Source organism: Ptychodera flava, chromosome 4 (genome assembly GCF_041260155.1).
Source record: "Ptychodera flava strain L36383 chromosome 4, AS_Pfla_20210202, whole genome shotgun sequence".
NCBI lineage: Eukaryota > Metazoa > Hemichordata > Enteropneusta > Ptychoderidae > Ptychodera > Ptychodera flava.
Window position 1 is genome coordinate 39,564,009 of NC_091931.1, and position 19,069 is coordinate 39,583,077.

The 19,069-nt window shown below is 38.1% G+C and overlaps 1 protein-coding gene across 3 annotated transcripts in view; it reads right to left on the reverse strand.

The window, feature by feature from the left end:
• The window catches only part of LOC139131730 (low affinity immunoglobulin epsilon Fc receptor-like), a 123,261-nt gene that overhangs the window by 31,503 nt on the left and 72,689 nt on the right, over positions 1 to 19,069 (reverse strand). Inside the window, exons 1-6 of one of the 3 annotated variants that reach the window (XM_070697930.1) lie at positions 15,720 to 15,808; positions 14,820 to 15,217; positions 12,868 to 13,014; positions 12,080 to 12,165; positions 11,054 to 11,253; positions 10,561 to 10,650 (exon numbers count right to left, since the gene is read on the reverse strand). In XM_070697930.1, the coding sequence (XP_070554031.1) occupies positions 10,647 to 10,650; positions 11,054 to 11,253; positions 12,080 to 12,165; positions 12,868 to 13,014; positions 14,820 to 15,217; positions 15,720 to 15,721 (837 nt within the window). In that variant the 5' untranslated portion in view covers positions 15,722 to 15,808 and the 3' untranslated portion in view covers positions 10,561 to 10,646. Of the gene's footprint in view, positions 1 to 10,560; positions 10,651 to 11,053; positions 11,254 to 12,079; positions 12,166 to 12,867; positions 13,015 to 14,819; positions 15,218 to 15,719; positions 15,809 to 19,069 lie in introns of those variants that run through there. The other 2 variants (XM_070697933.1, XM_070697932.1) reach the window with 2 other exon arrangements.

The following is a 19,069-nucleotide window of genomic DNA, read 5'->3' on the forward strand; positions in this document are numbered from 1 at the left end:
TGAATAAGATCCGCGCCGGCGACTGTATTTGCTGCCTTCCGTTCCGAAGGCGAAGGCGACTGTATCTACTGCCTTCCGTTCCAAAGGCGATAGGGGAATCCGACTTGTGTCATTGTGAGGCGGGTCATCCTGCCACTTCACGGGATCCTCTTCCCCTTCCATCTCATGTATAGCACTTTCTCGAATTTCCGTGTTTATATCACCATTCACCCTGAAGACCATAGATTCTGTAGCGTATTGCAATTCATTATTATAACCTGAGATTGCCGGGCCCGAAAGAATGACCATTTTAGACGGCAAGAGAAGTAAATTGGGCGAAACGGCCATATCAAGTTTGACACCAGTATTCATTATTGTGTCTTGATATCGCCTATAACTGATTACTTTGTCGGTATTGCGAATTTCATCTTCGAGGAGAACGCCGAATTCTTTTCGGACTTGCTGTGCACTGCCAGTATCGCCCACTATGGTACTACGAATATTCGCTTGTGCACCAAGTATGCAATATACGTAGGCTTCAAGGCTTTCATTGAGGTGGGCGAGACCGGCCTTTGTTAGTCCCCTGTCTCCCTTCAGAGGGATGAAACTATTATATTGCCCCTCCGATCCATCATTTCGGAAGAAATAAAAGTGTGGTCTGTCTTTGTCGGGCAGTACATGTTTTTTCTTTCCAAAAATGGTATGTGTGTAATAAACGCCTCCGTCGGCGGAGAGGAAAAAGTCATGACCATTGTATATTGCTTTTGGCTGTCGAACGGGGCCACGATTAGTGTAATATATATAACCATATCAAAGACCTGAGTTTTGACCGAAACGATAACAAAAGTCGGACTTCGTTGGACTTATATTTCCAAATTCTGTACATAGAAGTTCATATTGGACGAGATTGTATGGATTGTCGCCCGCTTTGAAGACAGTATCGTCTGGAAGTGCAACGCCCATTTCATGAAGGATCCGACGTATTGTAAAGTATACATGAAAATGGCAGAATGATCGTATTTGCGGCGGAAATTTCTTATCGAAGAGATGGGCGAATGATATACCACAACCAGTAGTGCTGCACCATACAGCAAAATTTAATTGCTGGTCCCAATATTTCATGTGCGGGCTGCCCAGCCAGACATTACTTTCTTTAGCTGATCGATGAGTGATTACGTTATCTTTAAATGTATCCCTTGGATGAAAAGTAAATTTTTCTGTCGGCGTTACATATATTTCTAAGTCCATGAGAATAGGTTTTACTCCCCCGTTCGGTTTGGAAGGAATATCAGCATGCTGTACTGTTGGTATATGTTTTTTATTCAATTGAAAAGCAACCGGGAATAGGTCTGTACTCATGATTCGTGTTTCTATATACAGATAGATTTTAATGGAGGAGAATTTTCCATACTTCGGAATCATACTGACATTCCAGACTATGTTAATACTATATTTCGGATTCAGGTTTAAACGATTTTTTTATTTTTTACTAAGAATAGATAACATACTGCAAACAATGGAGAATTTAATAAAGTCATCGGCAGCAGCAAATACGACAGCGCCCTACCGGAACGGTTCCGAAGGGCCAACCGCAGCGTCAGACGCTCGATCCATAATAGAGACGAAACGTGAAAAAATACTCTGTGTCATCGCAAGTGGTCAAAGCAAGTTATTTTTTGGTAAGGAGATTTCAGTTAGAGAAGTGGAAACGTGGAAAGATGAATTCATAACACGAGCCTTTAAAGTCTATGAAGCGAAATACAGTTCTCTTATAAGTGATAATATCACTCAAAGTTTCATAGATCTAGGAGCCCGCGCAATCAGTCAGGTAGTTCCAATCGATGACCGAGATAACTATGCCACTGATCTTAAAAAGGATTTTATTCTAAACAGTGAAATAAAACGATTATCAGGACGGATAGCCTACACATGGGGACCCATACTTGCTCTAGTTTCCACCGGTTTAATTACGGGTAAACATTTAGATTTTAAAAAAATCGGGTTTAATATAATACCCGAAATAAATGGATTCAACTTCGCAAGCACCGACACCGACTCAGCAAACGGAAACATCTCCGCCAGGGACACCACCGGCCCCTCCGACGACTACCATTCGGAACCCTATCGGAACGGAGCCACAGCGCAATATAGAGAAAATTACATTACCGACGAAGCATCCAGGGAGAGTTGCTGCAGGGAAACGACTAGCAGAATGGAACAGGCAAAACAAGAAGATGAAGCGGGAAGCAATGACTAGCGATGCGGTAGCGGCAAACTGTATAAGCCCTTTCGGGACGTACCGCCAAAACAGTGTGATAGCTGGTATAATAAATGTTATCTTGTTTTAGGAATTATAGGAGTTTCATTGACTGCATTAGGACTATATTGGGGGCGTCCTTGGCATAATTGTCCCCTCCGGAAAGATGAGCCGCTTCAGAAAGCGACAAAAACAGAGCCCGGAATGGTAGCGGCCCCCTCCGGAACGAAACCAAGTCAAGGTTCCTCTACATTGTATGAGTTCAATTAACTCCGTAAGGAATTCCGTAATTATTTTATTTTTCTATTTTATATACTTGTCAGCAATCATGGATACTAAAACAGTTGTAAACACAATGTATGATGGCATTGTAATCGCTGGACTCGTGATGGGATATCTAATGATCTCCAACAAATTTCTGAAAATAGATATGGGTGATCCAAGTCGACCAAATTTAACTCGATTGACAAAATTAGGCGGTGCGACTGCTGCCGCGGTTGCGACCAAAGATTTCCTTGAACAGAAAGATTTTATTCCTGCAGAACCTTATAAATTGTAATGTATATACAGTAAGTATGATCATTTGGATTGAAAGCAAAACAGGCAAACCGGTTACTGTTAATTTTAACCCTTGCATTGACATATCACAGTTTACTCAAATAAGACTTTTACAGTGTTCACTATATAATTCATGGCATAACATAACGGGGGCGAATAGTATATTAAAATATCAAGAAAATGGGCAACCGAAGAAGACTATATCAATACGTCCAGGTAACTACAATATCGATACACTCAACAAAGCAATCGGGTTGAAACAGAAAATTAATTTTGAAAAACATCTGCCTACAAACCGTGTCGTATCTAACTTTGGCTAAAGATGTTAAAGTTTATTTTAATGCTGCAGGTAACTTCGCTAACCTCGTCGGCTTTTCAGATAAACCTGAGGACAACCCCGTGATAAAAAGTACTATGAGCCCAAAACGAGTGGATTTCTTAACAGCCACTAAATACATAGTTCATTCAGATGTCGTTGATGTTACTGGAAATTATGTTTCATTTGGCTCTGGCGAATACATACAGGGGAAAGTATCGGACTGTTTACAAATACTTACCGTCCAGGATACAAAAGAAATAAGTGAAAAGGTCACCTATGACTTAAAAAACGGGGGCTCAATTTCCATGCCATTGAGAAAAGGCTCAGATTGGATGAGTTCAATGCGTATTTGGATAACAGATCAGGATGGAAACATAGTCAATTTCAATAACTGGCCAACTAGCTTTTGTATTGAATTATTGTAGCTAACGCAGCATAAACCATCCCACGACCAATCCTCCAGCAATATAAATCATTTCATATTTCTTTTGCTCTGGACTGGGCTGATAATAATCTGAGAATTGAACTGCTTGCGCTGACTTAGTTGCCGCTGCTTCTTCAAGGATTTCTGCATCTGTATCTCTTAATTCAGCCGCAGCATGAATATCTTTAGCCTGATTTTCTCTTTCCCAATCAGCCTGGAGTAATCTTTTTTCTGACCAGACATTGCGGTCATGTTCAAATTTTTCTAATGCCTTATCATGTCTAATTTTTTCTTCCATCAGAGCCCCACTATTCCCGCTAAGCTTTTGACCGATAATATTTCCTCCTGTGAATGCCGTTGCATTTAATACAGCACCGAGAACTGTCATTCCTATTGCTGAAGCCATGATTGTATATTATTACAAGGTATTATTTTAATTTTCACTGTATATACGACCCTACGGAGTATGTCTGGTCCAAGTAACTTCGGTCTAGGTACAATTCATGGACAAAATCTTGAGCTTGAAGATTTAAGTGATGTTAAAGTGAACAATAATACTAAGATAGCAGGTAATCATAATAAGGATTACGTCCTTCGATACAAGGACCGTGAAAAAACTTTTTGTTTTAGCCTCTGCCGCGGTGCAAACCCACGAACATGCTGTAGAATTTTCCGAACTGAAAGACGTCGATGAAATCACAATAGACGCTACAAAGGCTGCAAATGATCCTACTCCTTTTGCTCTGACATGGGATTCGGTTAGTCAGAAATTCATGCCTTATAATGTACCACGTAACATCTTAGATATATTGGATAGTGAAATTGCAGGAGGTGTTGCTGAACTGCCAGGAACTCCAAATGTGATTTATTTTGATAGCAATGTTAACAAATATAGATTGTCCGATTTTCGCCTTTATCTTAAACCTAATAACCCACACTACTTGGTATACCGGTTCACCTTAAAATTAGTCCTCTTAATACAATAATGAAGACAGATAATACACTGCGAAGGTGGATAATAATGGGGAGACCTATTGTTCATATACAGCTAGCAGGGTTCCAGTAAATTTATTTTGGGACGGAACTTTAAAGAAACTGGGTCTGAAGAGTATGGGAGAGGAGACAGCTGAATAAAATTTACAGACTGCAAATCAACAGATGACTGATAATATGAAAATAATTGAACATGGTACAGTTTTTATCAAATGCATAAAATTGGGTACAGGAGACGAGTTTGATGATTTAATTGGAAATATTGCTATAAAAACAGATTCAAGAACATCTTGCAATATTATCATAACTATAGATAAAGATAAAAAAGATTTAGATATTTTTACTCGTACTCCGGAAGAAAGTCGTTCCGGCAACATTTCATTTGTTAAAAAAGACCATTTATCTAAAACGTCTCATTTTGTTTGAAGTAATGCTCTTCCGCCATATTTTAAGTTCAGAGGAAATTTCTAAAATTTTATCTATCAGGTGAACAAGTTAACTCCTGAGTTCAGAAAAAACTCCGCAGAAATTTTTCATGAAAACTGTAGAATGTCAGACCTCAGTTATGACATCAATGGCTGCTAAGCAACACTCGAAGCCTATCGGAAAGTCCTACTGGAAAGCCCCTGCTGGAAAGGTATTGCGCAACAGTGTTCAAGATCGGAACGGTTCCGGTAGGGTAGGGACTAAAATAGGTGAAAATCTAACATAAGTCGTTCCGATAGGGTTGCTCTGTAGGAAACAATGAGAAACATTGTGAATAGGGACACAACACAGCCAGAAGATATTGATAAAATTCTATATACTTACATTCAGAAGACGAGAATCAGCACTGGAACGGAAGAGCTGCAGCACAGTCAGAATCTATCGAGCAAATGACTGCATAGGAAACTCAGCTGTTGTAGGGAATTCCCGTGCTGACCTAAATATATATGTCAGTGAGTCATCTGTAAACGGGAGTGACATCTTTGTTTATTTATACATCAGTACTCACACCAGCTGTCGCGCGTACGTGAGTTCATATATAGGTCAGGGTCACACTTCAGCTACCGGGAGGGGGAATTTTTCCCTCTGTAGCTAAAATGGGGGTCTTGTAAATACTATTTGTGTCACAGAAAGGAAGTTATATATACTACTTTCAAGTAATAGTTAAATGGTGTATTTAGTATTAGTTAAATACGTTGTCCAATTATACTAAAATTATACAAAGGAATGTAGTAGTATTTTTTCTTCACTATTTAATTGTCTTAGTTTTTTGAAACGGTGTTATTCATTTTATCACCTCCGCCTCCATGTTTGATCATAGGTAACTCGTGTGATATAAATGAGTTCATTGTAATTTTCTCTTTAAGGTAAGAGAGATGTAGGCTGCAGGCAATTCTGTAGTATGAAAAACTATATTGAGATGTACGCAAGGTATAAGAACCATGAATGGCTGCATATTGTCCGATGCATTTTCTGCAGAAGTTTGGCTACAGCAAACAATTTCGGTTCGATAATTTTCATAACTGTTACTTCCTTATACCTCAAAAATATATGCGTACCATCTTTCATGACCTCAATGGCCTCTTCATCGACGTCTTCACTGCTCTCCTCTGTCTCATCGTTGTCTGTTCTCATTTCTTGCGTATCTGCCTCTTTTTCTCATCAACCTCTTGCTTTGCGGTTTCGTCGTGGTCAGCGCTTTCTTCTTCCAATTCTCCCTACTCAACGCTGCGTTCATCCAGGTGGTTTTCGTCAAATTCCTCCATGTCGTCTTCTTCAAAACTTCTCTCTTCCACATCATCTTCAGAGTCTTCGAAATCTGCCTCAGACGCGATTTCAGGTGTCTCTTCAGGGCAGATGTTTTGTCGATGGTAGCGTCTGCTTTGGGTGCGGAAGAAGCAACAAAGTATGCTGATAGTACAGCTTGTACTAACAACGTCGTGATAACACCCCTCTCCTGAAATTTGAAGTATGACCAAGTACTTTCAAACAGAAATTCTATTGCGACTACGTTTTGTCGATACCTTTGCTGTCATTCAGACAATCACAGATGACTTCCTCTTGCCGAACACAGAGTGATATAATTACTTATATTTACTTACTTGCATTTGTTTACGTCGATTATATTTGTAAGTTGTATTGCTATTGCTAATTTGCTTAATTCAACTAATGTTGACTCTTGTCTTGTGTAAGGACTGTTTCAGATTATAGCAGGAGTTATAATTTGAAATCTGTTCATTTGGTAGGGAACTACTTTTCCAAAGAGTCGCCCATCTAACAAACAAGCAGCAGACTTGAGAATAATTCTCAACTTGATGTAAAGCAAAGAGTACAAGCTTTCAGTGACGAATAGAATACGACCTTGTTCATGCTATACTAGATATAACGAATCGAATTCTTTAATACAAATGTTTTACCTTAAAGTGCCAAAGTGGTTCAATGTTGTTTTATCATCCCGTAATTCCTATCATCCTGTATTTTGTCCTGTTCTGTATCTAAGCCGTCGATAGAAACAGAACCGGTTATAATTCTTAGGTAGCGTTTGCTTTACAAAATACTAGGGGCCGCAAATGTAACTGCAAAACCGAAGTTACAAACCGAATCGGGTCTACCCCTACAACCCCTCCCACAACGAATTTTAGAAACTCTATGACAGTCTAAGACGGTCCTTAATAGATATATTTCCTTGACAGTGTAAAGGTAGCAATGTTTGTGCAATGGCAGCCTAGCAGAAGATTCGGTGCAGATGCAAGAAAAATTAGAAACAAAAAAGGATGAAACTCACCACCACCACACCTCGCAGAACAATGCTTGCACACATTAGTGATAGTTGCTGTGAGAGCTGAAGAAAGTGAAAGTGTACATACATTGTTACAAAGGCGATTCCAAATTGTCTTAAATTTTTTGTGCTCAGTTTGTGCTTGGACAGAACGGCGTCAGACGAGAGTCTGTACAGGTTGAACATCCAAAACTGTTTTAGGCCATCGGTGTTTTCATTCAATTAAAATTGTTAACGCTGATTAACATTTGTACTTATTGGCTGCACCCTTCGACACCAGAACTAGATCGCTGCTCTGCGAACTCTGATTCATCGAAATGTGTGTTACAGACACCTACTGCATGGAGGTTTCTTTGTGCAATGAATCAACATTCCCTCTTTGGTATTGCACGTTGGTATAGGTACAGCGATGGAAAATGTAGATTAGTACAAGAGTATAGAGAGAAAATTTACTGTGGAAAGCGAATTCAAGTGATACCGGCGAGTTTAATGAACACTTTGTTTGTAATTAAGAATATAGAAGTCTGGAAACATTTGCTATGTCTATGCATAAGAAGCAAACCGATCCAAAGTATTGGGAGGACTTGTTCATATGATATCTTGAAAAAATTGTCATTTTTGTTAATCTTTTAAAGTGCAAAGCAAAGCAACACCGAATTCATGGGAATTCGTATCGATATAGGGTAAACGAAGCGAAACCACGTGAAAGTATACACGCAAGTCAGTCGACAATGTCCGACGAAGTTAATTACTTTTAATATATTTCTCTTTTTTTTAAGCGAATTAATTAACTAGATCAATTGAATGGGCATGAATTAAATTCTAAATTGCACCATGACTCTGCCGTGAACATTTTGTTGTTTTGACAAGCACTGCAGGCTGCCGTCAGTAGAGGCAATCAAAACTGAAACCTAGTCACTCGAAGCAGAGAGTTTTAACCCTTTGAAAAAACGTCTTTGTCTAGGGATAATTTAAACTTTCCCTTTTTACAATAAAGAATAAAATTAGCGGGTGGCCATGTAGGGGGTCACCATGTCAAATATTCTATCAGAGAGATCAAAAACCGAAACGTTATTGTTATCGGAAATTCAAAATGAACGCCATTAGATAATCCACAAGCTTCAAACAATTTAACGTTCAAAAAAGATGAGAAAAGTTGATATGACGAGAGAAGTCAAGAAACGTGTTATGTAAGATAGCACTCCGAGCAAACGAAAAAATTTACACGTTCATAAATTCTATCACGGTCCTGATGTAAATTCAGTCGCCAATAATAACACTTTACATAAACACTTATGGACCTTGTCTACCTGTTGTACGTTAGGTATATCGACATGAGTTTGAAGGCAGAAAAGAAAAACTATTGTTCGAGCAGAGTAAACGAGAAGGAATTTGTGAATATGACAGCTAAAGGAGATTTAATTGGCTCCACTTTTCCACGAAAGTACTATTTCTTGTCGTAAACTTTCATAACTTTTGATTTTAATCGGCATAAATATGGACAATGCTCCACCAATAAATAAGAAGTCAAATTCTCTCGGTGAATGTTTGAATCTGATCGTGTCTGAAACGCAGTTTTAGAGGAAAAGAAATGCATTCAGACCAATTCACTCTCTATACATTCGAGCATGACAAAGAGATGGCCATCAGCTAATGCAATATGTGCCGTACATCGAACTCCGATCACAACCTCCGTGAAAAGGTATCAAACAAACAAACAAACTCTCCAATTACTGCAATTACCCTCACTTCATACAAAGTGAAAGCTAAACGCAATCCTGGCACGCAAAAAATTCCCATGTATTTTCGTCATCAAACGACGACCATATTATGACTTTTTTATCTTTCACATTGTGCTTAGTATACATACAACCATGGTGATTTCTTCATGTGAGTAAATCCATAGTTTATGATCGATATTACCTGTAAATGGACGATAGCTATGGATTATTGGATTTGTTTTGACGTCATACTGCAACCTTCACTAATATTTTCACTGTTTTGTCAATTATTTTTCTCCCTACAGTTTGTTGAAATATTAAGTACTAACCTTCCCAATATGACGCACTGTGTATGGTATGCGATGTTTGTGGTGAAAAGTGGACTTCCCGTCCAGAATTTATTTATGTTCTCAACGATAGCATTCGACATATCTCACATACAGACTATGCTTACCAGTCGAATATTAGGTATTTTGACACGATGTAAGGAGTATAACATGAAACTCATTTCATAGACAGAACAGAACGGAAAATGTTATAATTTGCAGTTAATGGAGTTTTAAGTATAATTATTAAAATCAATATATCGGAATGTAATTCATTGGAAAACCCACAAACATCCTCAATTTTACGAAGCGTTTCTACTTGGATTTCAAAAGGGACCAATCCTGCGGTTTGTCTCCATACTCAAATGCATGTCCCTATCGGTTCGAGCAAATAGTGATACAGGGAGGATAGCCGGGGATTGCAATAAGTTCATTATCTGAGTTTTATAAGAAGAGAATGATACACGGAGAATGGCTGAAGACGGAACAGAATGACCAAAATTGGTTTTGATGTTTTTGAATACGTTGACGTGCGACGGTTCACCGAAATATATTTATCATCGTATGATATGATATGATATGATATGATATGATATGATATGATATATGATATGATATGATATGATATGATATGATATGATATGATATGATATTATTTAATATTTTTAATCGGATGTAATCAGTATAATCTTACTTGATATGCCAGTGACGCGATGTATGGGATGTGGCATGAAGGGGTATAATATCATATGGGACAGTACGACCCTATACGGTACAGCGACAAGGTATACCGTAAGATAGCACAAATTAAAAGATTCATGTAACAAAATATATGAATAAGCAAAATACCATATGAGAAAATAGAACATGTCCTGACAATATGTTTTACTTTGATTATGATATTTATTACATGCAAAGACATATAATGAACGGGACTATCGTCATTAATACATTACTTAATTTAACTGTTGTTGCCTCTCATATCTGATGTACACTTTCTTCTCTAGAGGACATTGGCAAAACGAAGTATCGTACACGAAATATCTGCTGACACTACAACGAGTTTCGTTAACGGTAGTTGAATTCTCATATTGTTTCCATAGTACAACGGAAATCTGACGAAAACCCTAACAGCCGCAAGTCGAAGAAGGAAAGTTAACGATCATGTAAGCGTTGTAGAGAAATCATCATCATATAATTCAAGAAGGTTAGGATGAATATGGATTATTTGTCTTGTCCGGTTTCTCTTCATTCGCCGTCAAGACAGTTACATGTCCAGCCGAGTTCCATAGCAGCAAATTCCGTTCAGCTGCAAATTATCAAAACACAAATGCAAACAGTTGACTGCAAGTAGTAGCTCGACAGAATAATAAATATAGATGCGACAAAGTTTCCTAGGCACTTTAAATATATTTTCATTTATTTTGAGAGTAAGGGCATTTGAACCAGTATTGGGGACTTTGGCCTTGCCATTATTTTGTGAAGAATGACGCCATTTCTGGAGAATTTCAGGCATATACTGCTGCATATGTTCGATGTCACATGAAAGTCATAAAATTTGAAACATACATCTGACAGTGGAGATCTGAAATGACAGACCACCGCCGTGTTACCCGAAAATCCTGGAGTTTATCCCTTTCCTAAAAATGTTACCAAGAGATACACAGTGTGCTACCGCCATACTTGTGAAAATCACATGTTTTTGTAATTACCATTTATGCGACTTAACCCCAGCATGGCTAGGCCTATGCCAGTGATGCCAGTGGTAGCGGTGGTATCGGCGTTTCTGGCACATGAAACGACGTCGGCAGTGACATGGTAGATCGTTCCAACGTCCATTCCTGAGCATCTCAACACAGTCCTCATTTCCGGCGTTGTTAGGCTCACGACAATTCCATCGTCTGAAATTGTACTACAGTAAACAAAACATTTTTACCCCCATGAAAACTGAGTTTTATAATTATGTTTGATACGATTTGTTTTTACTTTTCCTTAAGTTGTCTTCCATGCATATTTTAGAACAACGTCAGGGGATGGAGACTAAAAAAAATTGATACTTTAATGTTGCTTATATTTCTAGTCTTTCTCTATCGCGACTGTTCTGTCACGTTGAGGTTGTTGGGTTGTCGGCCTATGTCATCACATATCGTCCATCTCAGACTCTCACATAAATTGTGTACATAATATTTTAAAGGTACATGTAAAATGTGTTTCAGAGAGAGATACCGGGACTCTCTTACAACTTATTGGGGTTCATTTCAAAGATCTTAGAGTAAGAAAGATTTTTAACATCTTCGTTTTCCTAAAATTGAAAAAACCTTAATTTCTTTAAAAAAAGAATGGCGAACATTTTGAATTTGCAATATCGGTAAATGTTACAGAGAAATTTGTTTCTCTAGTACCAAATTTTCCTTGGTGACCCCAGACTTTTATTCTTGGTAAGGATATGGTTGAACGTTTCATTGACGAAAGTTTGAGCAAACGTTCAAGTCTTTCATATTTTAGGCACATACTTAATTCGTTCTCCCATCCGAGCCCCAACTCCAAACCTTGAGAGATACCAATCGCAGGTCTAAGGCGTGTACGAAGCATTAGTGTAATTAATGATTTGTCACGCTGTATTAAAATTACTGTCAAAGACGAAACTATGTAAAGCGTCAACGAATAATTCATGAGATACAGTTAACTTTTTAGCAGGAATATTTTGAAAGTAATGTATTGAAAGTGAGTGCTCTTACCGGAGATCGATCAGTCCATCTGAAATATCTCTCCCGACATCTGTCATTTAACCCGATCCACAAGTTCCCATAGCGACGTGCGTAAGCTGATTTAATAAAATAAAGGTTTTGGAAGACAGTTAAAGCGATGATCGGCTGAGAACTGTCTCTTCTTTCAAAGACAATGCGTCATGCTTAAAAATAATATCAATTCTTTCGTATCATATCATCGCTATGAAGCTTGTTCAAATTATGATACAATATTTCAGATTCTTATCTAATGTTTACAAGGTACTGTAAAAAGAAAACAAAATCTGTTTTAATTTGTTCCCCTGTCCCTATATCTCTCAGTCCATGTCTCTGTCCGTTTAAGGTAGAACGGGCCTCGGGGACAGAAATTTGGGCTTTCAAATTTTATCAATTCTCTTCTGATCTACCACTTGTGGGTTTCATTTTAAAGCTCTCGGCGAAAGAACACTTTTCACTGTCTTAGTTTATCGAAAAAAATTTCCCCATAGAATGATACAGGGATTGCGGCCATTTTGAATTTCAAATATAGGGACATCTTAGGTAATTTGTTTCTCTTGTACCAAATTTTGCAAGGCGACCCCTGATTTTATTCTTACTTTGGTTAGAAAATGGTCGAAGGTTTCATTGGTCGAACGTTTAAGTCTTTCACTTTTCACTTTTCGAATCGCACCAAAGTGGAATGTAATGCCTGTTCAATCTTTCTCAACTGTGTACCTGTTTCTCTTAACTTTGATAAGAAGAACCATTATCAGTATTGTTTTTGTTTTCAATGACCTTACCTGCGACAATGCGGTTCTGGTAGCAGTTGTGGATGCTGACAAGATTACCGCGGTATCTTCTACAAACTCGATATGCTTGATACCAGTTGTAGTGGCAAGTGAACACCCTGTAACACTTCCTGTGATAGCAGGCCCATCGTCTGTGAGCTGTGGAAACAAAGAAAAACAAAACTACTGACCATTGGCCACGATTGTAATGTGACTAGCAATAAAGTGCCGCATAGTAATGACATGTATTCGCTATGCACATGCTTATCCGTTTGCATCAGGACTGTTAAATAATTCTCGTAGAAGCATGCACTCAAAGCTTTTTTCCGTGTTCAAAACTTGTGTAACAACCAATACTTTTCCATTTTCAGTGTAATACAAGGTACAACTGTTGTAACATGTTGAAATATTAAGAATTCTATACTTCATTTTAAACTTAGGCGTCGAATTATTGTAAAACAATGCCTTTGACACAACATTACCTTCACATATTGAAGTGATAAATTTTATAGGGAAGTCTTGTCGAACAAGTTCGCAAACATATTTGTCAAGAGTAAGGCTGCTTTAAAGTGAAAAAATCAAATCTCTTTAATTTTTGGTCTGTTTAAAAGTGTACTCCTCATGGTGAAATCTGGAATTTCAAAACAAAGCATTGGAAAAACCAGATGGTTGACTGTTTTCTCTCTGAGAACCCTTTATGTGAAAGGCTCGTGAACTCATATTTCATGATACACTGATACAGTCACGTATATTACAAAGGGAAACATTCTCATTGATGCACCTCTGGTGAAACTTTGTTTCTCCCTGCACCAGGGTTTCAAGTAAAAGTCGTGTTTTTATAACTAAAATAATAAATAACAGAAGGCGTTTTTTATAACTAAAATAATAAATAACAGAAGGCGTATATATATATATATATATATATATATATATATATATATATATATATATATATATATATATACGAAAATGGATTGCTTGTCAATGCAGGCAAAGTATAGTGCTCAATGCATTTCTGCAGGGCGGTAATACTGAGAATCTAGGAACTTGTAGTTGTCACTCTACAGGCTGTTTCATGCGCTAAGCAATCATCAGGAGTGAGGATATGGCGGGAATGGGACTGTTTATATTGTGTTGCAGGTGAGTATGCATATTCAAATAAGCGGATGCGGCCAATGGCAGGTCAGTTATTAATGAGGAGGAATTTGCTGCGGTGTCTGCATTTTGAGAGGAATTCTGCTCGTTTGTTGAGGGTTGATTTGCTGTCTGAATAAATTATATGGAGTTTTTCTGTTATGCAAAGGTTGCAGCGTTTGGTTTTATTTGAATAGGGGGAGCTCTGTCGATAATTGACCATTTGATATCGTAGTTTCTGTTGTTGTCTTTGAGTTTCCATGTGAGAGTTCTGTGCTATTTCTGTGCTTGGGTGTTTTGAATGTATACGTGTATCTTTGTTTGAAGGTTGAGTCCGTGAGTCCAATGTAGTGTTTCTGATCGTTGTTTGTGGTGACAGTGGCTTTGTATATTACTGAAGAGGTGAGGCAGTTTCCTGAAAGTGGACAATCGTCTTTTTGCGGCAGTTGCACAACTTCTCTTGTTCCCTGTCTTTATGTAGTATTTGGTTGTTGTGGGCTTTGATTATGTTGCCCATATTTCTGGAGCAACTGTAGCTTACTTTTACGTTGTTTTTGTTGAAGAGCTTGTGTAGACGGTGGCCTTCTGGAAAGTGGGTCTTAATCAAGTTCAGGAATGTTCTGCCGATGTTGGTTTTCACTGCCTTGTATATATATATGAAAATGCAATTGTGTCATCGATTACGCTCTCGCAGCTGCGCGATCAACGCATGTTTAATGCCCCCCCATATTACACCAAATTCACGTTCAACAAAACGTTGACCAAAGCGAATCTTTGCAATATTCGAACAAATTACCTAAAGAGATACATATTTAAAAATGTATGCTTACCATCTTTCACGACCTCAATGGCTTCTTCATCGACGTCTTCACTGCTCTCCTCCGTCTCATCATCAGCTGTGCTCATTTCATGTGTATCTGTCTCTTCTTCCTCATCAATTTCTTGCTCTGCAGTTTCGTCTTGGTCAGCGCTTTCTTCCTCCAATTCTTCGTCCTCAACGCTGCGTTCGTCCAGGTCGCTTTCATTGAATTCCTCCATGTCGTCTTCTTCAAAACTTCTCTCTTCCAAATCATCTTCTGAGTCTTCGAATTCTGCCTCAGACGCGATGTCAGGTGTCTCTTCAACGGCAGATGTTTCGTCGATGGTAGCGTCTGCTTTGGGTGCGGAGGCAGCAAAGCATGCTGATAGTACAGCTAGTACCAACAACGTTGTGATAACAACCCCTCTCCTGTAATGTATAATGATATCGATAACATTCCAACAGACTCGTATAGAGATACTTCCAGCATTTCTTTCGTTTATACTTATGTACAGATTAACGGCTTCTTTTCAATCTCGGGAATAGCATGCGTGTACGTGTCTATGACTTTGTACATCATTAATGATGTTTTCCATGATTTTGTCCATAAAAGTATCAATCGCTGGACCAAAGTACGATACCCGTTAATTAAGAAAACTAAGAAAAAGTAAGATAAAAAACTAAGATGGTGAAAAATTAACTTTCTCCGACTAGAAAAGTATAGGCAAAATTTGAGAGTCCGAATATCTGTCCATGACGCGCATTAAACCTTAAAATGAAAGATAAAGATGTTAATATCAGGGCAACCTGGTTCGTGACACAGGGTTGGGAGCGGGTCGATTCCATTCAAAGGCACGCACACTTTGTTGCAACATCGAAATTAATTAAAGTTACAACGGATTCAGTAAAAAAAAATAACGATTATACTTACATTGTTCCGAGGGTGATGCCAAAAAGCCTGGAATTTTCTGCACTGTACTTCTAAAGAGAGTGTCGGACGAGTGTCTCTACAGGGCGAATATCGCAGAATTTATAGGATATCGATGTCGTCATAAATTATATGCAAATATTATGGACTCCTGCAGTTATTGGCTGCACCCCCTCAAGACGACACCCTTATTTTCTCTTTTCCAGCTTTGTTTTATGATGAAAGTTTATTAAAGACATCGACTATATGAACCTTAATTGCAGAGATTTACAGATCATCGTCCACTTCTGAATTTCCATCGGTAAATTTAACGATATCTTGACTAATTTTACGATATTGAAATATTTGAGATCATAAAGAGAAACTGGGAGGGCAAAGTAAAGTTGAGGGTGCAAATTAATTAGAGGGCGGTGGAAGGCACGAATGTTTGACGGTGATTGGAAATTGTATTTGACTTGTATGAAACTTTCCAAATGTTGAAACAAAAAGGAATGACATGCTGGTCAATTATCCTGAAAAAATAAAAATCAACAACAAAACACGCAAACTAGCAATCCCCAATTAATGATATTTGTTTAAGCCAATTTCTGATTTATTTTAACGGAAATCTAATCTATTTGCGTTAATTGGATTGCACGGTTTACACGATAGCCCTCCGGCGGTCTTGGCATGATGAAAAGCGCAATTTAAATGCTTTCAAGACAGTGTCATCGTCATTTGCCCGAGTAACTACAAGAACAGGCAAATTGGTCATCGTGTATTTAGCTTAACTAAATCTTTATTGGAAACTAGTTTTTATTGATCAGTCATTTGAGAAAAGCTAAACTATGTTGGAAAACGACACAGACTGCGAGCAAACATTCAACCGAATATGTTGTAGTTGTATGATATCGGCCGTTGCATTTTGTGAAATAACATCGTAGCTCGGAACATTGCCCTTACCTTGTTCTTGTAACAGTTTGTATTATCTGTTGTTATTTCTATTTGTTCTTAGTATTTTTATTCAAATTGATACAAAGGCGTGAACTTATGAAAAACCGTGTCACACCAGCATATTTAGTATATATGAAAAAATTGAAAAGATTACATCAAATGTTCCCACTTTTACAAAGTTATGTTTTCTTTCAAGTTGAAAGTGCCAATATGGATGATCACAATTTCTTTGAATAGGTGGCAATTTATGAATGATAGGCAGCTGGGCAATGATTGTGCCTCACTGATGAGACAATTTGAAAACAGTGTTGTCGGAATAAAACATTGCTTCAAGTTTCACAATGATTAATCATAACCTTAGTAATTCGTCGAAAGTTGACCAATCACATATCGATAGTTTTTGCAAGCTATTTGAACCAAACAGTAACGGAAGTGCTTTCTTTTCATGTAGTGTGTTGAGACAAAAGTCATCAATGTCTTTGACACTATAGACAAGGTTATCGACAGTTTTTGTAAAGTGTGTCAACATCGACCTCCCTTAACCCCCGTGACAAGCCAGAGGACTAGTGGCATATTCTTTCATCACCTCACAACGTCATCGCGAAAAGCATAAACGCACACTTGATGAGCTAAAATTCCATTCAAGCTATTTTTTTATATTTGTCAGAAAACCCAACCCCACTTCGTTTGCTTTCTTCAACAAGGTACCGATCGCGTGTTACTTTGGAATGAATACTATCATTATGTAGATGTGTTACTTGGAAGTAAATTCAGGTGAAAGTTTCCATTGGATATTGCGTAGCATCACAGAAGCGGAATTTGTATGTTGCACTGTTAGCCATTACAATAATCAATTATTGTCACGTCATCGAAAAACCGTTATGGATTCACGCAATCATCGTGGTGGATAGTGGCCTAAAGCGTGCCATATGATAGTAGGCTTTTTAGTAGTTCATATGCAGACAGTCTGGGAGAGGTCGCGGTCAGTCAGCAAAGTATTCTTTACCAGACAGTCAAGTGTGTGCATGATGCTATATCGACCGACAACTGTATAACAGATATCAAATAAACAGAAATAGGCTCAATATTTTCATCTGAGTGGGAAGTGCAGTGGCAATATAACGAATTGAACATGAAGGAAACGACGATATTTATAGTTTGCTGTTGTATTTGTGGAGTGGCGGTCCCGGAAGGCTCGGTACCGGTGGATAAGCGGGTAACGGTGAGAAATACAATTCCCTAAAATCGATTCTTAAATCAGTAAGGGGAGGAGAGGAAATCAAGGAATCTAGGTGTACATTACACGAAACCAACTCGAATGTCGCAGAAAGTATACACATCTCGACAGATTTTTCCGTACTAACTTTGAAATGAACATAGTCCTTTTATGCTGTAAACATTTTACAAGGAAAAGCGGCTGTTCTACAATGGAGGAAACAGCCAGTATAGGGACGCCCAGGAAAACTTAAGCTTTTAGTCAACAAAGTCAAATAATGTTTTAAATATTTAACGTAATTATTATAATAGGCTAACGTTGATGATTGATATGATGAACGCATATACCTACGTAGAGTAAAATTGAAAACCTAACACAGATAATAATTTCGTGAGAACTTTTTGATTCATTGTCCCAATTGAGCCTGTCATTTGCTGCATTCGATAACGTTTACCTTGGATTTGCTTACTTCCGGTCAGTGCAAAGTGTTGCGAATGAAAGGTTCTTTCAATTCTTGTAAACAAAGATTTATAGATGTACAGAGGCACACTGCCATAGAAAATTAAATACAGTCTGTTAGCTGGACAAGTATAATTGAATCTAGCTTTTGCTTACAGAGATATTAGTCTATAATTGACAAAATACGTTGACGGCTGCAATGTGTTGCTTTAGAATGTCAAGTCGTGTACCATGTGCCGAGCAACGCTGATGGAAACAAGAGTAACTTCTTTGCCGACGCTCAAACGCACGAAAAAATGCCGATGAAAAAATAATACAAACCAAATCAAAAAAGGAATTAAAAAGCAACAAGCGAAGTGGATAAAATAAACTACAAACCGACCAGTGGGATGATAAAAACACTTGTGATCAGAAGAAATAAAACGTGTACGTTTCGGGTACAACGTTTCGTCACCACTTAGAGCAGGTATGACATTATACATAGATACGATGAAGGGATGTACCCGAAACATCTACGTTGTATTTCTTCTTGCCACAAAATGATTTTTTTCCGCTGATGGATTAGGAGTTAAGTAATATCTGTGTCTCTCACTCGAGCTGATAAAAACATCTCTCTTGCTCGAGGGAATGCTCCGGTGTGTTCTGTTTTGTGATTGTGTGTGTTCTGTACAACGCTTCAAGCGTTATACACGTTTGTGCTGCGGCATTTTGTAATACTGACGTGTTTTGTATAACTTACGCAAAA